This window comes from Mustelus asterias, chromosome 29 (genome assembly GCF_964213995.1).
Source record: "Mustelus asterias chromosome 29, sMusAst1.hap1.1, whole genome shotgun sequence".
Classification (NCBI taxonomy): Eukaryota; Metazoa; Chordata; class Chondrichthyes; order Carcharhiniformes; family Triakidae; genus Mustelus; species Mustelus asterias.
Window position 1 is genome coordinate 7,576,787 of NC_135829.1, and position 26,902 is coordinate 7,603,688.

A 26,902-nucleotide genomic window follows, 5' to 3' on the forward strand; every position below is an offset into this window, starting at 1 on the left:
ACCTTAGAAGCAGCAGAAATATGTGTCTCAAAGTGAATCTGGGCCTCGGGATTTTTCAAGAAACAGGAGCAGAAGTGGGCTATTCAGCCCATCGAGCTTGTTCTGCCTTTCAATAATATCATGGCTTCGATTCCATTTATCCATTAGCTCATCACATCTCTCAATTAGAGTTTGATGGATTGGCCATGCTAAATTGCCCCTTAGTGTCCAAAGATGTGTAGGTTAGGTGGATTGGCCATGCTAAATTGCCCCTTAGTGTCCAAAGATGTGTAGGTTAGGTGGATTGGCCATGCTAAATTGTCGCTTAGTGTCCAAAGATGTGCGGGTTAGGTGGATTGGCCATGCTAAATTGCCCCTTAGTGTCCAAAGATGTGTAGGTTAGGTGGATTGGCCATGCTAAATTGTCGCTTAGTGTCCAAAGATGTGCGGGTTAGGTGGATTGGCCATGCTAAATTGCCCCTTAGTGTCCAATGATGTGCAGGTTAGGTGGGTTGGCCATTCTAAATCGCTCCTTAGTGTCCCAAGGTGTGCCGGTTAGGTGGATTGGCCAGGGGAAATTGTTGCTTAGTGTTCAAAGATGTGTAGGTTAGGTGGATTGGCCATGCTAAATTGCCCTTTAGTGTCCAAAGATGTGCAGGTTAGGTGGATTGGCCATGCTAAATTGCCCTTTAGTGTCCAAAGATGTGCAGGTTAGGTGGATTGGCCATGCTAAATTGCCCCTTATTGTTCAAAGATGTGTAGGTTAGGTGGATTGGCCATGCTAATTTGCCCCTTAGTGTCCAAGATGTGTATGTTAGGTGGATTGGTCATGCTAAACTGCCCCTTAGTGTCCAAAGATGTGCGGGTTCGATGGGTTGGCCATGTTAAATTGCCCCTTAGTGTCCAAAGATGTGCAGGTTAGGTGGATTGGCCATGCTAAATTGCCCCTTAGTGTCCCAAGATGTGCAGGTTAGGTGGATTGGCCATGCTAAATTGCCCCTTAGTGTCCAAAGATGTGCAGGTTAGGTGGATTGGCCATGTTAAATTGCCCCTTAGTGTCCAAAGATGTGTAGGTTAGGTGGATTGGCCATGCTAAATTGCCTCTTAGTGTCCAAAGATGTGCGGGTTAGATGGGTTGGCCATGCTAAATTGCCCCTTAGTGTCTGGGGGATTAGCAGGATAAATACATTGGGTTATGGGGATAGGGCCTGGGTGGGATTGTTGTCGGTGCAGGCTCGATGGGCCGAATGGCCTCCTCCTGCGCACTGTAGCGATTCTATGAAACTGTGAACCACAATGCAGGTGTGGGGAGGGTGACACTCGTTGATGCAGCTTTTCCATGTTTGGAAACCGGCGACATTGTGGAGGGGGTTGTGATCGGCACTGCCACTGACTCCCATCACAATCAGCGCATTATGCAACTGTCTCTACAACATGATGGGGGCACTTAACGTCCGACAGCTGATTGCAGCTAAATACATTTGTTCTTGTGAAAGTGCTCCAATTTGCGAGCGGGGGGGAGGGTTAGGGGGGGGGGAGGGTTAGGGGGGGGGGGAGGGTTAGGGGGGGGGGGGGGGGGCGGGGAGGGGGGAGGGAATGGTTTTGTCATCTGGCTGCTAATTATGAGAGGAGGAAAGGTGAGATTGGCAGTGTGATTATAGACTGCTCTGTAACAAGACCAGCACATCTGGATGCTAATGAGTGCGAGAGTGAAGTAGGGGATGACTGCCTCTCTGTGCATGGTTACTGAGAGGGGTGGGGGGTGCTGGGTGGGGGGGGTGGGGGTGGGTGGGGGGGGAGAGTATCAACACTTCACCATCAACAGCTCTATTCTGACGCTGGCTGCAACACAGCCCTCTCACACGGGAGGATATTAAGGTTACAAAACCCATTAGAGGTCAGCTTGCACAGGCCGTGTGTTGTACGATAAATAACGTTCTGCTGTTGCAGAAACCTATCGGGTGTTTAATGCCAGCTGATACTCTGCTCCAGGTCTCTATCAACAGAAAATGCAAGGAAAAGACCGGAGCTCCTTTGATATGGGGCGGCACGGTGGCACAGTGGGGTTAGCACTGCTGCCTCACAGCGCCAGGGACCCGGGTTCGATTCCCGGCTTGGGTCACTGTCTGTGCGGAGTCTGCTCGATCTCCTTATGTCTGTGTGGGTTTCCTCCGGGTGCTCCGGTTTCCTCCCACAGTCCAAAGATGTGTAGGTTAGGTGGAACGGCCCTGCTAAATTGCCCCTTCGTGTTCAAAGATGTGTAGGTTTGGTGGATTGGCCATGCTAAATTGTCCCTTAGTGTTCAAAGATGTGTAGGTTAAGTTGATTGGCCATGCTAAATTGTCCCTTAGTGTTCAAAGATGTGTAGGTTAAGTTGATTGGCCATGCTAAATTGTCCCTTAGTGTCCCAGGATGTTCAGGTTAGGGGGATTTGTCCTGGGAAATGCGTGAGCTGTTGTCCTTTCCCTACTTTTGACCTTAAGGTTAGGGAGTAGGTTCGACTGCACACTCCAGGTATGAAGCTGCCCCCCCGCCCCGCACTCCCCCCCCACTTCCGCGCCCCCCCCCCCCCCCCCACACCCCCCTGCCCCCCCACAATGAGGCAGGCAACTGGAAGTGGTGGAGTCTTCCATTCACTAAGTTAAAGAGGCTGGTGTGTGAGTCCATTTTTAATCTTCTACTGTTGCGCCTGAAGTGAAGTGAGCAGGTTTAGAACGATGCCTTGAGGGAAATTTTAACCTCCTGGGGCTCATTTGGGGATTGGTGAGATTAGTTGCGGTGCTCATTTTACTGATGGGGTTTAATACTGGGCAGAAGGAAAAATCAGTGTTCCACCAGTTTCTGTGGACTTTGCTTATCATGATACATTTAATCCTTGTCCTCGTGTATTGCTTTCAGACAGTGCTGACCTTTATTCTGCCATTAACACACTCTGCTATTTTGCTTTCAGACAGTGCTGACCTTTATTCTGCCATTAACCCATTCTGCTATTTTGCTTTCAGACAGTGCTGACCTTTATTCGGCCATTAACCCATTCTGCTATTTTGCTTTCAGACAGTGCTGACCTTTATTCGGACATTAACCCATTCTGCTATTTTGCTTTCAGACAGTGCTGACCTTTATTCTGCCATTCACACATTCTGCTATTTTGCTTTCAGAAAGTCTTGACCTTTATTCGGCCATTAATACATTCTGCTATTTTGCTTTCAGACAGTGCTGACCTTTATTCTGCTATTAACACCTACTCTGGACTATAAAGCTTTAACCTTTAACACTATCAATCCCACTCCATTTGCCTTGTGTTCCACGATATCTTTGTTATTTAATCATCCCTGACCCCAACCGAACCCTGACATTCTACTTTTCAACAGCATAAAACCTTTCACATTTCTATCTCTCTTGAGCTCTGAAGAAGAGTCACAGGAACTCAAAATGTTCACTCTGTCTCTCTCTCTCTCTCCCCACAGATGCAGCCAAACCTGCTGAGTTCACCAGTATTTTCTGTTTTTATTTCACATCGAACAACAAATTTCTTCTTCCCGAAATTGTGGGTCTTACTGTAATGGGGAGGTGAAATTCATGGCATCAGAACAGGGAGAAGCCATTCAGCCCATCAGGCTTGCTTCCCCGTTCAATATGATCAGAGCTGATTAGTCACCTCAATGCCTTTTACACCCACTATCCCTGTAACCCTTCACTCTATAGTTAATCAGAAGCCTATCAACCTCTGCCTCAAACAAAATCAGTGACTGGGATGGAGAATTCCAAAGATTCACAACCCTCTGTGTAAAGAAATCTCTCCTCATCTCAGTCCTAAGACTCCCTTTATTTTCAAATTGTGTTCCCTGGTTCTAGACTCCCCAACCAAGCGAAACATCTCGAACAAGAGATTCATCGCGAAAAAAAGTTGGAAGTTTATTTATTAGTGTCACAAGTCGGCTTACATTACCACTGCCGTTAAGTTACTGTGAAAATCCCCCATTCGCCACACTCCTGTTCGGGTAACACTGAGGGAGAATTTAGCACGGCCAACGCACCCTAACCAGCACGTCTTTCGGGCTGTGGGAGAAAACTGGAGCACCCGGAGGAAACCCACGCAGACACGGGGAGAACGTGCAAACTCCACACAGACAGTGACCCAAGGTGGGAATCGAACCCTGGTCGCTGGCGCTGTGAGGCAGCAAAGTTTAAAATTTATGAGTGCCACAAGTAGGCTTACATTAACACCGCAATGAAGTTACTGTGAAAATCCCCTAGTCGCCCCACTCCGGCGCCTGTTCGGGTACACTGAGGGAGAAATTAACACGGCCAACACACCTGACCAGCACGTCTTTCGGACTGTGGGAGGAAACCGGAGCACCCGGAGGAAACCCATGCAGACGCCGGAGGAACGTGCAGACTCCACACAGTGACCCAAGCCGGGAATTGAACCCGGGTCCCTGGCGCTGTGAGGTAGCAAAGTTTAAAATTTATGAGTGCCACAAGTAGGCTTGCATTAACACTGCAATGAAGTTACTGTGAAAATCCCCCAGTCGCCACACTCCTGTTCGGGTACACTGAGGGAGAATTTAGCACGGCCGATGCACCCTAACCAGCACGTCTTTCAGACTATGGGACAAAACTGGAGCGCCTGGAGGAAACCCACGCAGACACGGGGAGAATGTGCAGACTCCACACAGACAGTCACCCAAGCTGGGAATCGAACCTGGGTCCCTGGCGCTGTGAGGCAGCAGTGCTAACCCACTGTGCAGTATCCGAAATCTTCTGTCACTCACTGGAGGCTGAGCCTCTATCTGTGACGTGTGCACTGATGCAGACCGATAAAGGATAACTCAAAATGTTGGGAAAAAACAAATAGCAGCCCCCGCGTTAGCTCCCACACAAGAGGATAGAGAGTTGAGCTTTTGGCTACTTTTCAGTCACTGAGATGCCCTGTTAATCTCAGCTGATCCTTTCCCTCCTGTGTCGGACCAGCTGTTGCTTAATTCTTCCCTTTGAGCATGGCTGAGTCTGACGATGAGTTAATTGCTGTTTTTACTCCTCCTCCCCTCCCCCTCCCCACCCCCCAAACCCCGCTCATCATCATCACCCCCTACCCAGCAGCTGTAGGAGCCTTGGAGCAGCCGGAGCGTTTGTATCGAGTATCTTGTCTGATCTGCGCACTTTTGAAGCTGCTACATCTTGTTCCTTTCACCTCTGTCTTTGCAATTTGACTTGCAAATGCTAAGCTGGTACAGGAGGACCATTTGTAGCATCAGCCCCTCCCTCACCTCCAGTTTGAGTGAAACCCCACACAATATAAGGGAGGTCACAACCCCCCCCTCCTCACCCTCCCCTCCCCCAGTTCCGGCTGTTTCACTATTCCAGGGACTAACAGGTCCAGACTGTGACCTTAAGATATTAACTATGTGGGTATCTTACCTCTAACACAGACACTCATTCATTATAAGACCATAAGACATAGGAGCAGAATCAGGCCACTCGGCCCATCGAGTCTGCTCCGCCATTCAATCATGGCTGATATTTTTCTCATCCCCATTCTCCTGCTTTATCCCCATAACCCCTGATCCCCTTATTAATCAAGAACCTATCTATCTCTGTCTTAAAGACACTCAATGACCTGGCCTCCACAGCCTTCTGCGGCAAAGAGTTCCACAGATTCACTGCCCTCTGGCTGAAGAAATTCCTCCTCATCTCGATTCTAAAGGGTTGTCCCTTTACTCTGAGGCTGTGCCCTGGGACCCTAGTCTCTCCGAATAATGGAAACATCTTCCCCACATCCACTCTATCCAGGCCTTTCTGTATTCTGTAGGTTTCAATGAGATTCCTCCCTCATCCTTCTAAACTCCATCGAGTATAGACCGATCTAGACAGAGAGGACTAAATCTAGGCTGTCACTCCGGTGCAGTATTGAGGGGATACTGTGCTCCCTTTCAGACAGGATGTTAAACGAAGGCCCCATCTGCCCTCAAGGGAACGTGTAAAAGATTCCACCGCAATGGAAGAGGAGGGGGGTTCTCCCCAGTGTCCTACCCAGTATTTATTCCGCAACCCATACCACCAAAGGGAATGATCTGCTTGCTATGACACTGCTGTTCATGGGAGTTTGCCACGTAAACAAATTGTCTGTCGTGTTTCCAATATTACAACAGTGAAGAAAGACACTTCAAAAGTACGTCATTGGCTGCAAAACCCTTCAGGACACTCTGAAATTTTCTTTGTTTTTTAATTCATTCGTGGGACATGGGCGTCGCTGGCTGGCCAGCATTTATTGCCCATCCCTAGTTGCCCTTGGAGGGCAGTTAACAGTCAACCACATTGCTGTGGCTCTGGAGTCACATACAGACCAGATCAGATAAGGACGGCAGATTTCCTTCCCTAAATGACATTAGTGAATCAGATGGGTTTTTCCGACAATTGACATTAGTTTCATGGTCACCAGTAGATCCTTAATTCCAGATTTTTATTTATTGAATTCAAATTCCACCACCTGCCACGGCAGGATTCGAACCCGGGTCCACAGAACATTAGCTGAGTTTCTGGATTTATAGTCCAGCAACAATACCACTAGGCCATCTCCTCCCCTTATTATTAGGGTGGCACAGTGGTTAGCACTGCTGTCTCACAGTGCCAGGGACCCGGCCTCAAGTGGCAGTTAGTGTGGTGTTTGCACGTTCTCCCCGTGCCTGCGTGTGTTTCCTCCGGGTGCTCCGGTTTCCTCCCACACTCCAAAGATGTGCAGGTTAGGTGGATTGGCCATGCTAAATTGCCCCTTAATGTCCAAAGATGTGTAGGTTAGGTGGATTGGCCATGCTAAATTGCCCCTTAATGTCCAAAGATGTGTAGGTTAGGTGGATTGGCCATGCTAAATTGCCCCTTAATGTCCAAAGATGTGTAGGTTAGGTGGATTGGTCATGCTAAATTGCCCCTCGTGTCTAAAGATGTGCAGGTTAGGTGGATTGGCCATGCTAATTTGCCCCTTAGTGTCCAAAGATGTGCAGGTTAGGTGGATTGGTTAGGGGTAATTGTTAAATTACCCCTTAATGTCAGGGGTATTAGCAGGGTAAATACTTGGGGTTGCAGGGATAGGACCTGGGTGCGATTGTGGTCGGTGCAGACTCGATGGGCCGAATGGCCTCCTTTTGCACTGTAGGGATTCTATGATTAAAGTCTTTGACAGGGAGATGTTCTTGTCTCTCCCTCTCCTTCTCAGCAGCCCCCAAATTTAGCAGGTGTTGTGATGGGAAAATCTGTCAGATTAGCCACAAATATGGCACCGGTTACAGGCAAGATTAACCAGCAGATTGTCCTGGTGTTTCCATGAAGAAATGGAAGAGTACAGGTCGACTGTTCCTCGTGGGCTTGGCGTCCTGCCTTGAAATGACTGACTGCAGATAATCTTGGTCTCGGTGCTGTTCGGTCGAGATGAGTTCTGGCGGTTTTCCATTTCCCTTCCTGGGCTGGCACTGAAAGGTCGAGCATAAATGATGCGAAGCAGCTTTGTCTGCTTTGATTAGTTTTGTTCTGTCCGGCCTCTGAGCTGATTAATCAGCCTGGCTGATGTTTAGTGACTTGCTAATTGCAAGGTCCACTCCATCCAATCGGTAACCTCGTCCAAGCGTCCCAGCTCATTTGAGTATGGAGCGGACATGTTTGCCGGGGGGGGGGGGGGGGGGGGGGCGCCGTCTTGAGGCACCACTGACAGCAGTAGCTGTCACCATGGCAAATCCCCTCCCCCACCCTGACCGACCCTAAACCCTTCCCTTGCCAGGGCCCACGCAAACTGCCACAGTGACCCTGGATCCCACTTACCTTGTTTTGAGCCCCCCCCCTGCTTCTCTCACCTGGTGAGTTGATTGCCAACGGATGATTCCGTTCTGTGAGCCTCGCCCGCCCTGATTCCGGGGAGAGTGAGGCAGTAACGTTCCGTCCATTGGCCAGTATTTTAATGGGGCCCTGACTGAGCAGGGTGGGAGTCAGCAGGAGGTGGCACGGTGGTTAGCACTGCTGCCTCACAGCGCCAGGGACCCGGGTTCAATTCCAGCCTCGGGTGGTAGTCTGTGTGGAGTTTGCACCTTCTCCTTGTGTGGGTTTCCTCCTGGTGCTCCGGTTTCCTCCCGCAGTCCAAAGATGTGTGGGTTGGGTTGATTGGCCATGCTAAATTGCCCCTTAATGTCAGGGAGATTTGTAGGTCAGATAAGTGGGGTTACGGGAATAGGGCGGTGGGATTGTGGTCGGTGCAGACTCGATGGGCCGAATGGTCTCCTTTTGCACTGTAGGATTCTATGATTAATCCAGTGATATAGCCCTTACGCCACCGTACTCCCCATGTGTTGATCCGGGTTCGATTCCCGGCTTGGGTCACTGCCTGTGTGGAGTTTGCACATTCTCCCCGTGTTTGCGTGGGTTTCCTCCGGGTGCTCCGGTTTCCTCCCAGAGTCCGAAAGACGTGCTGGTTAGGGTGCATTGACCGTGCTAAATTCTCCCTCAGTGTACCCGAACAGGCGCCGGAGTGTGGCAACTAAGGGATTTTCACAGTAACTTCATTGCAGTGTTAATGTTAGCCTACTTGTGATACTAATAAATAAACTTTTTTTTACTTTTAAAAATTGACAGGGAAGGCACGGGAGTGGCACACTCCAGGCACCAGGTGTAAAGGAACGGTGCTTTAAGTTTAAAGTTATTTAAGTTTAAGTATATTTCTTAGTGCCTGGTCTGGCCTACATGTGATTCTTGATGGTCTTTGAAATCATAGAATCCCTACAGGGCAGCAGGAGGCCATTTGGCCCATTGAGTCTGCATCGACAACAATCCCACCCAGGCCCTATCCCCATAACGCCACGGATTTACCCTACCTAGTCCCCCTGACACTAAGGGGCAATTTAAGGTGGCCAATGCCCCTAACCCGCACATCCGTGGACTGTGGGAGGAAACCGGAGCACCCGGAGGAAACCCACACATGGCCAAGCAAGTCGTCAGCTCAAGGGCAATTAGGGGCGGGCAATAAATGTTGGCCCAGCTAGAGATGCCCCCATCCCCTGAACAAATAAAAAAAATGGACTTGTTTCAGAGACAGAATCACGGAATACCACAGCGCAGAAGAGGCCTTTTGGCCCATTGAGTCTGCAAGGACGCATGAAGTGCCCTGACCTGCCCACCCAATCCCACTTGCCAGCACTTGGCCCATAGCCTTGAATGTTATGGCGTGCCAAGTACCCATCCAACAACATTTGGAGTACTAACCAGGCTTCCTCCTGCACTGACAACTACATTTGTGTCGTGAGATACACAGACAAGATTGTTCAGGCTTGCTGGGAAGGTGGGGCGGGGGAATGAAAATTGCATTCGGGGACAGACAGGCCTCTTAACAAGTTCCTTGAGGAGCTGAAGGGGCTGTTATCTGGAGGTAAAGGTGTTATCCACTCCCACCCCCAACCCCCCGCTTGAAAGAACCTCAGTGACCACGATCCTCAAATTCGCACCGACTCCCGACCCCGCAGCCCTTTGACAATTCCAAAATTCCTGGTCGTGGTTTCTCGAGAAGCGGCAGGCAGCACTCCCCCCCTCCAGCGTTCCGAATGCATAATAACTCTCCAGTCAGCCTGAAGGTCAAACAGAGCGATTTAACAACCTTGGTGAAAGTGATGCCTTTGTGAGGATCTCCGAGGCTTAGTTGACCTATATCCGACTCACTCAAAGGTAAAAAAAGTCTTCAGTGTTACAGGAAAATAATCTTTGTTGTCAACTAAATGTCGAGGACACCCAACCAACGAGGTTAAAGGAATAGAATAGAAACCCTATGTTTAGGCTTCTGTGAGAGTGGAATATATTTTATGATAACCCCATTTTCTATCTGTTATAAAACAACTGGAAATAGTCTTACGATTTGAATTAAGCTGATTAAAAAAAGCAAATCCAGAAGAAAATTCTTTGCACAAAGGATACGAACTCGCTGACCCGGCAAGCGTAATGGACTGGTGATCCGAAGTGGGAGCTCAGTCCACACTCCTAGGAATTAGGCTTATTGGACTTCTTGGGTAGGGTTTTCCGGCCGTGCTCGCCACAAATCCGGAATATCCCACCCGGGATCAATGGACCTTTGCATGATCTGCCCCATCGCCCCGTCTGCTACGATTCCTGTGACAGGCGGGCAGGACGGGCAAAGTAGCCCCCCTCCAGGTGTCTTGAGGCGGACAAGGCGTCATGGAGGCTGTAATAAGTCTGGCAACAGTGCGGCACAGTGGCACAGTGGTTAGCACTGCTGCCTCAGAGCTCCAGGGACCCGGGTTCGATTCCTGGCTTGGGTCACTGTCTGTGTGGAGTTTGCACATTCTCGCCGTGTCTGCGTGGGTTTCCTCCGGATGCTCAGGTTTCCTCACACAGTCCAAAGATGTGCGGGTTAGGTGCATTGGCCATGCTAAAATTGCCCCTTAGTGTTCCGGGAGCATAGGTTAGAGGGATTAGTGGGTTAAATATGTGAGGGTATTGGGATAGGGCCTAGGTGGGATTGTGGTCGGTGCAGACTCAATGGGCCGATTGGCCTCCTTCTGCACTGCAGGGTTTCTGTGAAACAAAAGCGTACAGAGTGATTTCAGTTAGCTGTCTACGCTGGGGGTGCCAGAGGAACTGACGCTCTTGGTTAAGTACAAACCAAGAGGCTCCCTGATTGGCCCATCAATTTGGCCCTTAATCAGGGACATCTTTTGTTGTCCAACCAAATAAACAAAATCAACTTAATTTAGGGACAACTCAAAAAGGGGCAGCTCCCTAAAAGGAGGGGAACTGCCCGAAACAAAAGACAAAGTGGAAAGGAAACTTAAAACATCAAATTAAAATGTGATTAAAGGGGTCAATAATACACCCCAGCCCCTGCGGTGCCCAGCGGGCACGGAAGGCTTCAACAGTGCCCTCGGACACCGCATGCTCCCTCTCCAGGGACACCCGGCCGCGAATATAGCCACGGTAGAGGGGCAGACAGTTGGGTTGGACGGCCCCCTCGATCGCCCGCTGCCTGGACCTGTAGATGGCACGCCTTGCCAGGCCCAGGAGCAGGTTGCCCTTAATCAGGGAATTCATATTCCAACAGTCCCACCTCAATTGCCTGCGTAAAGTCGTGACAATGGCCCAGTGGGTTAGCACTGCTGCCTCATAGCACCAGGGACCCGGGTTCAATTCCAGCCCCGGGTCACTGTCTGTGCGGAGTCTGCACGTTCTCCCCGTGTCTGCGTGGGTTTCCTCCGGGTGCTCCGGTTTCCTCCCACAGCCTGAAAGATGTGCGGGTTAGGTGGACTGACCATGGTAAATTGCCTCTTAGCGTCAGGGGGACTAGCAGGGTAAATACGTGGGGTTGTGGGGATAGGACCTGGGTGAGATTGTTGTCGGTGCAGGCTCAATGGGCCGAATGGCCTCCTTTTGCACTGTCTGATTCTAAGCTTACGCCAGCTCTGTATGGCTAATTCTTCTGAGAACAGGTCACGGGGCTGAAGCCAGAGGTTATGTTGAGGAGAGATTGAACAGGTTAGGCCTATACTCTTTGGAGTTTAGAAGAGTGAGAGGAGATTTAAATTCCAAAAACCTACTGCCCATATCTTGCACTGAATGAAGTTCACTCAAAGCTCGGTAGACCTACACTGGGTCCCAGTCTGGCAACACCTCAATTTTAAGGCTTTCATCCTCTTTTCTCACTTCCTCCATTGCCTCACACCTCCCTTGTAGGATTGACCTCCATATTTACTCCAATCCTCCAAGATCTCTTCACCCCACCCAATCCTAGCCCCTTGCCGATTCCCCATTTTAAGCGCTCCATCATTGGCTGTCGTGTTTCTAGCTCCCTGGATCCCAATCTTTCGAATCCCCTCTTTAAACTTCAAGGTTCCAAGATGGTTCATTCAGACAGTGACCTCATTCAGTGACTTCATTCAGTGCAAGATATGGGAAGTAGATTTTTGGAATTTAAATCTCCTCTCACTCTTCTAAACTCCAAAGAGTATAGGCCTAACCTGTTCAATCTCTCCTCAACATAACCTCTGCGCAAGGATGACACGCAAATTCGCGAAGCGTTCCATATTTTTTTAAGGGGCGGCACGGTAGCACAGTGGTTAGCATTGCTGCTTCACAGCTCCAGGGACCAGGGTTCGATTCCTGCTTGGGTCACTGTCTGTGTGGAGTTTGCACATTCTCCTCGTGTCTGCGTGGGTTTCCTCCGGGTGCTCATGTTTCCTCCCACAGTCCAAAGATGTGCGGGTTAGGTTGATTGGCCGTGCTAAAATTGCCTCTTAGATGCGTAGATTAGAGAGATTAGCGGGTAAAATATATGGGGGTAGGGCCCGGGTGGGATTGTGGTCGGTGCAGACTCGATGGGCCAAATGGCCTCTTTCTGCACAGTAGGGTTTCTATGATTCTATGGCGCCGGAATGTGGCAACTTCTTGCAAGCTGTGCCCAGCATACCTTCTAATTCTAACTTTTATTCTCATTCTGTGCTTCTAAAAATTGTTCTAACTCTTTTAAAATGACTGTAACATTCTGCACCCTCTCCTTTCCTTCTCTATGAACGGTATGCTTTGTCTGTATAGTGCGCAAGAAACAATACTTTTCACTGGATACCAATACATGTGACAATAATAAATCAAATCAAATCGAATTAAACCTCCCTACATCTCTCTCCCTTCCTCTCTCTCTCCTCCTTCAAGACACTTCTCTTTGGTCACTTGTGTGAATGTAGCCCGGTCCATCCCGCAAACCTGCCTCCTATCCATTGACTCCGTCTAAACCTCCTGCTGCCTCGGCAAAGCAGCCAGCATAACTAAGGACCCCACGCACCCCAGACATACTCTCTTCCACCTTCTTCCGCCGGGAAAAGAGATACAAAAGTCTGAGATCACGTACCAACCAACTCAAGAACAGCTTCTTCCCTGCTGCCATCAGACTTTTGAATGGACCTATCATATATTTGATTTGATTTGATTTATTATTGTCACATGTGTTGATATACAGTGAAAAATATTGTTTCTTGCGCGCTATACAGACAAAACATACCGTTCATAGAGAAGGAAAGGAGAGGGTGCAGGATGTAGTGTTACAGTCATAGCTAGGGTGCAGAGAAAGATCAATTTAATGCGAGGTAGGTCCATTCAAAAGTCTGATGGCAGCAGGGAAGAAGCTGTTCATGAGTTGGTTGGTACGTGACCTCAGACTTTTGTATCTTTTTCCCGAAGGAAGAAGGTGGAAGAGAGAATATCCGGGGTGTGTGGGGGTCCTTAATTATGCTGGCTGCTTTGCCGAGGCAGGGGGAAGTGTAGACAGAGTCAATGGATGGGAGGCTGGTTTGCGTGATGGATTGGGCTACATTCATGACCTTTTGTAGTTCCTTGCGGTCTTGGGCAGAGTAGGAGCCAGACCAAGCTGTGATACAATCAGAAAGAATGCTTTCTATGGTGCATCTGTAAAAGTTGGTGAGAGTCGTAGCGGACATGCCGAATTTCCTTAGTCTTCTGAGAAAGTAGAGGCGTTGGTGGGGCTTTCTTAACTATAGTGTCAGCATGTTTATTGTTGAATTTGTTACAGGGCCCAAGGAAGTCACTCATCCTTCAAAAAAAATATAAATGCTGACATTATATTTAAATATAATGTCAACCAGGACAGGTTGTTGGTGATCTGGACACCTATATTAAGCTGATCTTTCTCTACAACCTAGCTATGACTGTAACACTACATTCTGCACCCTCTCCTTTCCTTCTCCCCTATGTACTCTACGAACGGGATGCTCTGTCTGTATAGCGCGCAAGAGACAACAATTTTCACTGTACCCCAATACATGTGACAATAATAAATCAAACCAAATCAGATCAAATAATCTCCTTCCGTGGCCTGGAGTTGAATTTTGATTGTTACTCCTCCCCGTGAGATGCCGAGAGGGCTGATGAGAAAGGTACTGGAGAAATATTAACTGTTAATAATTTGCTGCCTTGTAAACACTTGTTTGTTCTTGCTTTGATTTGTTCCTCAAAAGATTCATTTTCAAGTCGCCTTCTGCCTCCCCTGCTGTGCCACTGATGTTGTCACTGTATTGCTATCTGCATGTGTTAGAGATTGTTTCTGCGGACATTCAGCGTGGTGTCGAAAGATAATTTGCTCAGGAGGGAGAGGATTAGGTGTCTGCGCTGGCGAGTGTTCTGGCTCTGTGATTCAGGTTTGCTTGTCTCCATTGTGGAGAATTTGTTGAATTTATTACAGGGCTCAAGGAAGGTCCGTTATCCTTAAAAAAAAAACATATATCAGAATGAATTGAATAACAGAGTAACGGTTAGAATTTCACGCTCATTTAAAGTTTATTTATTAGTGTCACAAGTAGGCTTACATTAGCACTGCAATGAAGTTACTGTGAAAATTCCCAAGTCGCCACACTCCTGTTCGGGTACACTGATGGAGAATTTAGCATGGCCAATGTACCTAACCTGCACGTCTTTCGGAATTATGTGGAGTTGCCATCGTTGGACTGGGATGGGCACAGTTAGAAGTCTCACAATACCAAATTAAAGTCCAACAGGTTTATTTGGTAGCACGAGCTTTCGGAGCGCCGCCCCTTCATCAGGTGAGTGAAGGATTTGTTTCACAAACAGGGCACATATAGACACAAACTCAATTACGAGATTGGAACGCGAGTCTTAACAGGTAATCAAGTCTTTAATGGTGCAGACAATGTGAGTGGAGAGAGGGTTAAGCACAGGTTAACCACATTCTTTCGGACTGTGGGAGGAAACCGGAGCACCCGGAGGAAACCCACGCAGACACGGGGGAGAATGTGCAAACTCCGCACAGACAGTGACCCAAGCCGGGAATCGAACCCGGGTCCCTGGCGCAACAAACACAATTTGCAGGACTCCTCCCCCCCCCACCCCCCCAAAACCCCCCGTGGGTGTGTTTTCTGGCGGTGGAGGTAACTTGCCACTGATTGGTGTGTGGGATCTTCCGGTGCTGCCGATGTCAGCGTGCGTCGTTCTCCAGCCGGACCGTCAGGGATCTCACCGCGCTGGGCTACCATCAGAAAACCCCACCGGCAGGAAGGGCTGGAAAATTCAGCTTTACAGAGAGATGTGACTAGATGCTTAATTAATGCATTGTCAGGTTTGGTTGTTAAGGCCAGTGTGGAGCATAAAGGTTTGATTTGATTTATTATTGTCACATGTATCGGGATACAGTGAAAAGTATTGTTTCTTGTGCGCTATACAGACAAAGCATACCATTCATAGAGTACATAGGGGAGAAGGAAAGGAGCGAGTGCAGAATGTAGTGTTACAGTCATAGGGTGTAGAGAAAGATCAGCTTAATATAAGGTAAATCCATTCAAAAGTCCGATCAATAGCATGGTTATGATGGGCTGAATGGTCTGTTTCTGTGCTATAAATGCTATGTATCCTTAATCTGATCGAATTGGAAGCATTGACCCTGCAAGGTGGAGATGAAGGGTGTCTTAGCCACTGGCTGGCGATCTGGCAGCCTCCTTCAGGGAGGACCCACCAACGACCTTGACCTCAGGTACTTTGACAGGTCAGTGGCAAACCTTCCGTCGGGATCAAGGGCCCCTGAGGCTGGAAGTGCCATCCCCCTGCCCGCAAGAGCTGCCAGCCCGATGAATGGCAGCTGCAGCAGGGAGGCGTGATGCCCACCTATTCTATTCATCCATGGGACATGGGCGTCGCTGGCTGGCCAGCATTTATTGTCCATGCCTAGTTGCCCGAGGGCAGTTGAGAGTCAACCACATTGCTGTGGCTCTGGAGTCACATGTAGGCCAGGCCAGGGTAAGGACGGCAGATTTCCTTCCCTGGAGGACATTAGTGAACCAGATGGGTTTTTCCGACAATGGTTTCATGGTCATCAGTAGATTCTTAATTCCAGATATTTTTTATTGAATTCAAATTCCACCATCTGCTGTGGTGGGATTCGAACCCGGGTCCCCAGAACATTAGCTGAGTTTCTGGATAAATAGTCTGGCGATAATACCACTCGGCCATCACTTCCCCAAGGTCTCCTGCAAGGTCTCGGAGCTTTAGCTGGATTGCCGCCAAAGGTGGGTGATGGTGGTGGGGGGCAGTCATTGGGTATGGAGAGGGGGAGTTGGCAGCAAAGGTAACCCAATGCCGGGTCCCCCGATCACACGCTTAGTGCATTTGAACCTGGGAACGCCCGGGACCCCGCAAACAGCACCGACAGAGCTTTGCTTTTTGTATTCCCCGCATGGCAAACCCTCGTGTCCTCGCCACCTGATGCTGGGTAGATACCAGCAGCGGTGGGATGAGGCTCTTCAGGGGACACTAAATACCCCCTTAAGGGCAGAGGGCTGGGAAGGTCACGGCCCTTTTGCTGCAGGGTTGGGGGCAGGAGTCCCCACCTCCCAGCTGATTAAACGCTACCAATTCCGTGACGTAAGGAACTGTGGATAAAATTCTACAATTGGGTATAATTACTGTACAGAGGTCACAGGCAGCCTGATTCTGTGTCAGGTCACATACTGTTCACAGATTATGCTATCTCTTAACTAACCATAATAATACACTGTATGACTGGCTAACCCCAAACACCAGTCACTTTGTCTTGGGACTGTGGACGAGAGAGAGAGAGAGAGAACTGTTTGGAATTTCTTGATAGTTGGGTGGCAAAATCTAGTGCAAAGTTCATCAAAGTAGCGCGAGATAGAGTTCAAAATATCGATAAATGGTGACTTAAAGTCAGGTTCTTTTTATTCTTTCGTGGGACATGGGCGTCGCTGGCTGACCAGCATTTATTGCCCATCCCTAGTTGCCCGAGGGCAGTTGAGAGTCAACCACATTGCTGTGGCTCTGGAGTCACATGTAGGCCAGACCGGGTAAGGATGACAGATTTCCTTCCCTAAAGGGGATTAGTGAACCAGATGGGTTCACCAATGTCTGTGAGAACAATTAGCGGCAAAATGAATGCTGGTCCTTAGCTTGTCGGTCAAGGCCGCTAAGCATCTCCTTCTACCTCCTTGGCCATTAGCACTGCCAACTTTCCCGGATCAGCCTGGAGTCTCCAGGGATTGAAGATCAGACTCCAGGATGACCATGAAACCATTGTCGATTGTTGGAAAAACCCATCTGGTTCACTAATGTCCTCTAGGGAAGGAAATCTGCCGTCCTTACCCGGTCTGGCCTACATGTGACTCCAGAGCCACAGCAATGTGGTTGACTCTCAACTGCTCTCCAAGGGCAACTAGGGATGGGCAATAAATGCTGGCCCAGCCAGCGACGCCCATGTCCCATGAATGAATAAAAAATAATAATCTGGTTAATATCACCGTGCGGTTTGTGGGGAGAATGTTTCAATGCGTCCCTCACTTTCTGTCGTCATCCCAAACCCACCCCCACTTCTTTTTCTCCATTTCACAAGGCATTAGAGATGAGGAGGGCCATTCAGCCCATCCATTTAGTAGGGACTGTTTAAAGTTTATTTATTAGTCACAAATAGGCTTACATTAACACTGCAATGAAGTTACTGTGAAAATCCCCTCGTCGCCACACTCCGACGCCTGTTCGGGTACACTGAGGGAGAATTTAGCACAGCCAATGCATGTAACCAGCACGTCTTTTGGACTATATGGGGGAAACCGGAGCACCTGGAGGAAACCCATGCAGACACGGGGAGAACGTGCAGACTAAACACAGACTGTGACCCGAGCCGGGAATCGAACCCGGGTCCCTGGCGCTGTGAGGCAGCAGTGCTAACCACTGTGCCACCGTGCTGCCCTTGTAATATCCCACTGCTTTTGGCCCTCATTGTTCTAGTAGAGGGTCAGGGAAGGGCAATAAATGTGATGCCCATGTCCCATGAATGAATAAAGCAAAAGTCATCTTGGCTGATCGTGTAAAGTTATCTGCCCGCCTTCCTTCGAGCCTCGCACTTTCACTAATGTAAACCCAGTCTGTTTTCTTGTCTTTTTCTCTTTGCCCCACAGTGGTGGTCCTGGACATTGCAGACAGCGGAACCAGGGAAGTGTTGGCCAGTTTCCGTATACCTGTCACCTACCTGCAGATGTTCCATCATTACCACATCGAGCTGATACAGGTAGAATCATAGAATGTTTACTGTGCAGAAGGAGGCCATTTGGTCCATCGAACCTGCACTGACCACAATATCACCTATCCCCATAACCCCACGTATTTACCCTCCAAATCTCCCTGCCACTAGGGTCAATTTAGCACGGCTAATCCACCTAACCCAGACATCTTTGGACTGTGGGAGGAAACTGGAGCACCCGGAAGAAACCCACGCGGGGAGAATGTGCAAACTCCATACAGACAGTGACTGAAGCCGGGAATCGAACCCGGGTCCCTGGCGCTGTGAGGCAGCAGTGCTGACCACTGTGCCACCGTGCCGCTCCTAGATAGGTGGATGTGGAAATCCCCACTGCATTGCTGGAGGGGGAGCAAAGGCATGACCTCTGGTGTTCTGTCCAACTCCATCCCTAAAATCAGAAGATGCAGCCACTTACCTCGCTTTGGTTTGTGGGAGCTTGCTGTGCATAACGTGGCTCAAACAGTTCCAACATCACAACAGCTCCAACACTCCTGAAGTATGTGCTATGGGTGGCACGGTGGCCCAGTGGTTAGCACTGCTGTCTCACAGCGCCAGGGACCCGGATTCGATTCCCGGCTTGGATCACTGTCTGTGCGGAGTCTGCACATTCTCCCCATGTCTGCGTGGGTTTCCTCCGGGTGCTCTGGTTTCCTCCCACAGTCCGAAAGACATGCTGGTTAGCTGGATTGGCCGTGCTAAATTCTCCCTCAGTGTACCCGAACAGGCGCCAGAGTGTGGCGACTAGGGGATTTTCATAGTTAATTTAATTGCAGTGTTAATGTAAGCCTAACCATCTTCTGGTGCCTGTTCGGGTACACTGAGGGAGAATTTAGCATGGCCAATGCATCCTAACCAGCACGTGTTTTGGACTGTGGGAGGAAACTGGAGCACCCGGAGGAAACCCACGCAGACACGGGGAGAACTTAGAATCATAGAATCATAAAAACCTTACAGTGCAGAAGGAGGCCATTCGGCCCATCGAGTCTGCACCAACCTCAATCCCAACCAGGTCTTATTCCCGTAATCTCTCAAATTTAACCTAGCTAACCCCGCTGACACTAGGGTCAATTTAACATGGCCAACCAACCTAACCCGCACATCTTTGGATTGTGGGAGGAAATTGGAACACCCGGAGGAAACCCACACAGACACTGGGAGAATGTGGGGGGGTTCTCTTCCTGTTGGGGAGCACTTCAGCGGTCACGGGCATTTGGCCTCTGATATTCGGGTAAGCGTTCTCCAAGGCGGCCTTCACGACACACGACAGCGCAGAGTCGCTGAGCAGAAACTGATAGCCAAGTTCCGCACACACGAGGACGGCCTCAACCGGGATATTGGGTTCATGTCACACTATTTGTAACTCCCACAGTTGCGTGGACCTGCAGAGTTTCACTAGCTGTCTTGTCTGGAGACAATACACATCTTTTTAGCCTGTCTTGATGCTCTCTCCACTCACATTGTTTCGTCTCTTAAAGACTTGATTAGTTGTAAGTATTTGCATTCCAACCATTATTCATGTAAATTGAGTTTGTGTCTTTATATGCTCTGTTTGTGAACAGAATTCCCACTCACCTGAAGAAGGGGCTAAGAGCTCCGAAAGCTTGTGTGGCTTTTGCTACCAAATAAACCTGTTGGACTTTAACCTGGTGTTGTTAAACTTCTTAATGTGGCACAGACAGTGACCAGAATTAAACCCGGGTCCCTGGCGCTGTGAGGCAGCAGTGTTTACCACTGTGCCACCGTGCGGCCCCTCAGTCTAGTGATAATACCACGAGGCCGTGGGCGCCCCATCCTGGATTGTCAATACAATGAGGCTGACCGATTGGAACTCGGGCCGGGATTAACTCCTGTCTGTATTGGTGTCTGATGTTTCGTGTTTGTCTCTCTCTCTCCCTCTACTCCCCACCCAACTCCAGCCCCACCCGGGTGTGCCGTCGGGCACTCGGCTGTTCGTCACCCTTGTTCGCAAAGGCTGTATCATCCCTCGTCAAGAAGGCTTCGCTTTCACCGGCTTTGAGGTGGGACCCGGAATGTGCGGGACAAAAAAAAACCCCACCAATTCCTTTAAAACAAAATGATTGCTATGTGAAAGCATTCTGAAATGAATCGGCGGGGAGGGGGAAAAGGGTCTCCTGGGGTTATCTGTGTTGCTCCATTAGTGCGTAATAACATGCATTTAAAAAAAAACGACCTTCCTTCCCGATACATGACACTAAACGTGCACTTAGAAATCTGAAGAGAGTGTCTGTCACTCAAAGGATATTAATATTAATGTATGCAGATCAAAAATTTTCAGGGGAAGGCTAATTGCTCTGATGCTCAATGGGCAATTATTTAAAGTATGTTGCCTTCGCTTTCCTGTTTCAGCGAAAGTTTTTCTGAGTTCAAATATTGGATTAGCGGCTGAAGATGTAACAGAGGAAGGAGTTTAAGATGAGCACGTTCTGTGTGTGTGTGTGTGTGTCTGTGTCTGTGTGTGTGTGTGTGTGTGTGTGTGTGTGTGTGTACACAGTGTCATTTCAGCCCTACCTCCTTCACCACCGTCCGACCCCCCCATCCCCAGCTCCCCACCAATGCCTGCCGACTTCTCGAGTGCCATGGCAACGGTGGTGTTCAGAGCATTACAGATGCAGTTGCAAAATCGCTCTCGGCTGAATGCCCGAAGGTGGTCTGCAGTGTCTCCTTTGTGTGCCCGGCTGATGGGCGGGGGGAGATCCGTCGTGACTGGCAATGCCAGGCTCTGCACCCTCGATGCCCGTGGCTCTGTCGAAGCTTGCCATGGGCTCCAGTCATGGCCGGACCAAGATGGGGGCACGCAGGAAGATTTGACCATCATCCATTCTGCCAATCCAGCAATCCGAGGATTGATCTCAACACCGTTCCCAACTGATTGGCTGGTGGGAAAGGGGCGGAATTTTCCCGTCCAGCTCGCCGCGGGAATCTGAGCGGGCGAGACACAGATCCTGCCAAGGTCCATTGACCTCGGGTGGGATTCACTGGCCCTGGGGCGAGCGCGGCCGGATAATCCCACCCAAAATGTTCCAGTTTTAATCGCTCCACCACTGGTGGCCATACCTTCAGTTGACTAGGCCCCAATCCCTGGCGTTCCCTCCCTACACCTCTCCGCCTCACTGTTGAAGGTAAAACCATTGTCTTTCATGGAATCATAGAATCCTTACAGTGCAGATGAGGCCATTTGGCCCATTGGGTCTGCCCTGTCTCTCGGACAAAGTGTCTTACCCAGGACCTCACCCCCACCCAATCCCTGTTACCCTATACTGTGGGCAATCCACCTAACCTCCACATCTTCGGATGCTAAGGGGCAACTTAGCACGGCCAATCCATCTAATCTGCACATTTTTGGAGACTAAGCGGCAATTTAGCAATCCAAGGAAACACCACTCCTCTCCCCAAAGGATTTTCCGCCTGTAAGCAGCTGTTATCCCTCAAGGTACTCATTCTTCAGCCAACACCACTCAAAATTGATTGCTTCCATTGTTGGGGATGGGTCACTACCCTGAGCATGGGATCTTTCCCTGCACGGGCCTGGGGAGACTCACAAAGGGGAAGGGGCGACCTCCCCCCTCGAGGTCTCAAATGACCCTTCTCTCTTGAGACTGATGAAGCAGATGAGCTGAAAGTCAACTGGAAATCTAACCGAGAAGACCACAATCACCCAATCAGTCAGTCAAGCTCTACGTAGGAGCATCGGAATTAGGAGCTAGAAGTCGGCAAATTCAGCCCTTCGAGCCTGCTCCGTCATTCAATCAGATCATGGCTGATCTCTCCCTGGTCTCAAATCCACCTCCCCACCTGTTCCCCATATCCCCTTATCCCATTTTTAAAATCAGATCTCCTTCTATGTTAAATCTATCTCCTTCTTGAAACCATTCAACGAATTCAGACTCCACCGCGCGATGGGGCATCGAGTTCCACAAATTCACCCCCCTCTGCGAGAAATAGTTCCTCCTCATCTCAGTTTTAATTCTTTTTTTTTTAGAATCTCTACCGTGCAGGAGGCCATTCGGCCCATCGAGTCTGCACCGACCACAATCCCACCCAGGCCCTATTCCCGTAATGCCACATATTTACCCTAGCTAGTCCCCCTGACACTAAGGGGCAATTTAGCATGGCCAATCCATCTAACCCACACAACTTTGGACTGTGGGAAGAAACCGGAGCACCCGGAGGAAACCCACGCAGACACGGGGAGAACGTGCAGTCTCCATACAGACAGTGACCCAAGCCGGGAATCGAACCTGGGTCCCTGGCGCTGTGAGGCAGCAGTGCTAACCACTGCGCCACCGTGCCACCTCTCAACCTATACCTGTGACCTCTTGTTCTAGATTGCCCCACAAGGGGAAACATTTACTTTATCGATCCCTGTTAAACATTTATATATCTCGATCAGATCCCCTCTCATCTTTCTAAACTCCAGCGACTATAAGCCCAAACTAGTTAATCTCTCCTCATACATCAACCCTTTCATCCCCGGAATCAAGCTCTGATAGAATTCACAGCGCAGACACAGGCCATTCGGCCCAATGGTCTGTGCCAGTGTTTATGTTCCACATGAGTCTCCTCTCTCCCTCTCTCGCCACTCAATCACCGTATCCAATATTCCTTTCTCGCTCATGTGTTCACTTAGCTTCCTTTCAGAGAGACATGGCTGATGGGTTGGGCGAGAGAATATTAACCAATATCCCATGTTAATGATGTTGGGGTGAAACTCCAGCATTTAGTGACAATCTCAGGGGTGAATGGTATTCTGGAGTCTCCATTAGATTAAAGAACTGAAGGGCTGCTGCATTCACTGAGTAAATGTTAATAAATGGTCTCACATTGCTTTCAGGTTCTGCTCCGAGCAGTGGAGCATCCATTAAAGGACCCCGTAGGCCCCCTCCTTGCGGTGGCTAGGATAGTGCCTGACTATGAATCTTACAAGTAAGTGTTTATATTACGATACGCTCGATTCACATGATGAAATCTGTCTGTAGCATTCAAAAATTGGTGGATTTCACACTCTGAAAAGTGTTGTAGTGCTCATTCCAATTTGAGGTGGCACAGTGCTTAGCACTGCTGCCTCACAGTGCCAGCGACCTGGGTTCAATTCCCCCATCGGGTGGCTGTCTGTGTGGAGTCTGCACATTCTCCCCGTGTCTGCATGGGTTTCCTCCGGGTGCTCCGGTTTCATCCCACAGTCCAAAGATGTGTAGGTTGGGTGGATTGGCCATTCTAAAATACCTGTTATTGTCCAAAGATGTGTAGATCAGGTGGATTGGCCGCGCTAAATTGTCCCTTGGAGTCCAAGGATATGCAGGTTAGGTGGATTGGCCATGCTAAATTGTCCTTTCATGTCCAAAGATGTGTAAGTTAGGTGGATTGGCCATGCTAAATTGTCCTTTCATGTCCAAAGATGTGTAGGTTAGGTGGATTGGCCATGCTAAATTGTCCCTTCGTGTCCAAAGATGTGTAGGTTAGGTGGATTGGCCATGCTAAATTGTCCTTTCTTGTCCAAAGATGTGTAGGTTAGGGGGATTGGCCATGCTAAATTGTCCCTTCGTGTCCAAAGATGTGTAGGTTAGGGGGATTGGCCATGCTAAATTGTCCCTTCGTGTCCAAAGATGTGTAGGTTAGGGGGATTGGCCATGCTAAATTGTCCCTTCGTGTCCAAAGATGTGTAGGTTAGGTAGATTGGTCATGCAAAATTGTTCCTTCGTGTCCAAAGATTATTTATTTATTAGTGTCACAAGTAGGCTTACATTAACACTGCAAAGAAGTTACTGTAAAAATCCCCGAGTCGCCACACTCCGGCGCCTGTTCGGGTACACTGAGGCAGAATTTAGCATGGCCAATACACCTAATCAGCACGTTTTTCAGACTGTGGGAGGAAACCGGAGCACCCGGAGGAAACCCATGCAGACACGGGGAGAACGTACAGACTCTGCGCAGACAGTGACCCAAGCCGGGAATCGAACCCAGGTCCCTGGGGCTGTGAGGCAGTAGTGCTAACCACTGTGCCACCGTGTAGATGTGTAGGTTCGAAGGATTGGCCATGTTCAATTGCCCCTTCGTGTCCAAAGACCTGCAGGTTAGGTGAAATCTGGATAATGACCGGGGTGAAATTCCAGCAATTGCAGCTTTCAGTGACAAACTCCCAGGGCTATGGTATTCTGGAGTCCATTTTAGGTTATCTGGATTAGCTATGGTTAATCCACGGGGTTACCGGGATAGGGCGGAGGGGAGGGCCTTGGTGGGATGTTCTTTCGGAGGCCCGGTGCAAGTTTGATGGGCCGAATGGCCTCGTTCCTCACTGTAAGGATTCTATGGAATATACTGTGCTCAGAATTAGTGTGTGGGGTGTTTTACATTAGAATATGTAGGGTGTACAGCACAGAAGCAGGCCATTCGGCCCGACCAGTTCATGCTAGTGTGTGTGCCCCACTTTAGCCTCTTCTCATCATTTCTGATGTAAATCTTAAAGTTGATTTATTAGTCACAAGTAGGCTTACATTCACACTATAATGAAGTTACCGTGAAAATCCCCCATCTACCATCGTAACCATCTATTCCCTTCCCCTTCATTTGCTTTGAGGTTTCCCCTCAGATGCATCTGTGCTGTTTGCTTTGAACACTCCCTGTGTTAGAGAGTTCCACATCCTCTCGCTTCAGATCAGCCATGATCTTGTTGAATGGCGGGGCAGGCTCGAAGGGCCAGATGGCCTACTCCTGCTCCTATTTCTTATGTTCTTATGTTCTTGGCGGTGAAATTTCTACTCAATTCCTTACTGGATTTCTTAATCTAACAATTCTTAATCTGACTATATTATATAACCTCCAGTTACACTCTTCCTCACAAGAGTAAACACTCTCTCTCTGTCCTCGCCATCAAAACCTTTCCCAACTCTAAAGACGTACCAACCTTGCTGCCACCAGACTTTTGAATGGACCTGCCTCACATTAAGTTGATATACTTTATGCCAGAATGAATGTTTCGCTGCTGTTTGAACGTCAATTCCACTGAAGTTAAATTAAAATAGAAAACATGGAAGCGAGAATATTTATTTTATAAAAAATAAATTGAGGGGATTGGGTCGAAGAAGAAGTCTGAGGTCACGTACCAACCGACTCAAGAGCAGCTTCTTCCCTGCTGCTGTCAGACTTTTGAATGGACCTACCTCGCATTAAATTGATCTTTCTCTACACCCTAGCTATGACTGTAACACTACATTCTGCACCCTTTCCTTTCCTTCTCTATGAACGGTATGCTTTGTCTGTATAGCGCGCAAGAAACAATACTTTTCACTGTATGTTAATACATGTGACAATAATAAATCAAATCAAATCAAAAGACCTCTTTATTAGATGAACTTTCCTTTTACAAGAGAGAAGATACCTCTGTCAATCCTTCCCTGATACGGTTACCCGCACGTTTCTGGTTGTTATCCTTGTAAATCTTCTCTGCACCCTCTCCACTGCCTCTATATCCTATTTAGGATATGGGGCAGAATCTTGTGTCCTCCCCATTGTGGGTTTGGCGATGGGGCGGCATTTAATCGGGCATGGGCGTGATGAGTGAGAACCCTACCACTTACCCGCCTCCACCTCCCCGATTAAGTCCACAGCAAAATGGCCTTCTCGCCCCGCCTACAACTGAGACCCTTAAGTGGACAATCAATGCCCACTTAAAGGAGCTCACCCTCCCCCCTGCCAATCACAGCGACAGGCCAAGCAGCGACAGGCAGACCCTGGCATGTTTGCTTGCGGGCTCCAAGGTGGGGTTGGGGGCGGGGGATGGAGGGGGGGGTGGTGATGGTCCCTTGTTCTAAGGCACCCAGAGCCTGATCGAAGGGATCAGGCATTGGGAAAGTGTAAGGAGGCAGAGATGTCAAGGGTTGTGGCCGTGCCCTTGCTGCCTCCTATCCCCCCCCCCCCCCCCCCCCTCCCCAACCACCTCCTCCACCTTCCCCACCCCCCTCCCCGTCATCACTCACCTGGATCCCTCTTCGATCTGAGGCCTCAGATAGGTGCAGTAAAAGCTGCCTCTGATTGATCAGCAACTCTCAACGGGTGGGACTTGCGCCCCCCACCCCGGGGAATTGTACCCGGGAGAAGAGCCACTGTTGACCTGTCAGGTGCCTGAGCGACAAGGTGCGAGGGGTTCTCCCAAAAAGAGCTGATGTCGGGGTCTCACCGGCTTTCCAGTCAGCAACCAGGACCCCCATTGGTTCGATAAGATTCCAACCCATGGTGACCAGAACCACACGTCATACTTTATGTATGGTCTAACCAAGATTCAGCAAACACATCGCTACTCTTCAATTCTGTCCCACTAGAAATCCAGTCTAGTATTCGCTTTGATTTGTCTCCCCCTGACCTCCCTACCCGGTGGCGCAGCTTATAGCAGTTGATAGATTTGATCTCCGAGATTCCTTTGTCCCTCTGCCCCACCTAGACTCCCACCTTTTGCCCACTGCTTACCTATCAGCCTCTACAGCTGGACACCAGCGCCACCTTTGAGCTTTCGGGATCATTCTGTCTGCAGTTTTCACTGGCTGGCAGTGGTTGTCATGGAGTCCGAGCACATTATAGTCACACGGACGCTAATATTTCCAGCGATTACCATGGAGATGGTGGTACTACAGTCAGGGCCTGACTTTGATGGTTGTTGCCAGTTTATTAAAGCATTCACTTTAGTAAATAACCAGGATCAAATAGCCTTACCAGAACATATCTCAATCTCTCTCTATCTACCCCTTTCTCTCTCTCTCTCTCTCTGTCTACTGCTCTGTCTTGCCATCTGCTCTCTTTCTGTGTGCATCTCTCTCTTTT

At 49.2% G+C, this 26,902-nt stretch overlaps 1 protein-coding gene across 1 annotated transcript in view; it reads left to right on the plus strand.

Moving 5' to 3' along the window:
* Window positions 1–26,902, plus strand: part of ccdc33 (coiled-coil domain containing 33) — a 289,497-nt gene that overhangs the window by 113,882 nt on the left and 148,713 nt on the right. Inside the window, exons 6-9 of the mRNA XM_078199812.1 lie at window positions 17,949–18,058; window positions 19,987–20,088; window positions 22,923–23,014; window positions 26,616–26,766. Coding sequence (XP_078055938.1) covers window positions 17,949–18,058; window positions 19,987–20,088; window positions 22,923–23,014; window positions 26,616–26,766 — 455 coding nt within the window. The remainder of the gene's footprint in view (window positions 1–17,948; window positions 18,059–19,986; window positions 20,089–22,922; window positions 23,015–26,615; window positions 26,767–26,902) is intronic.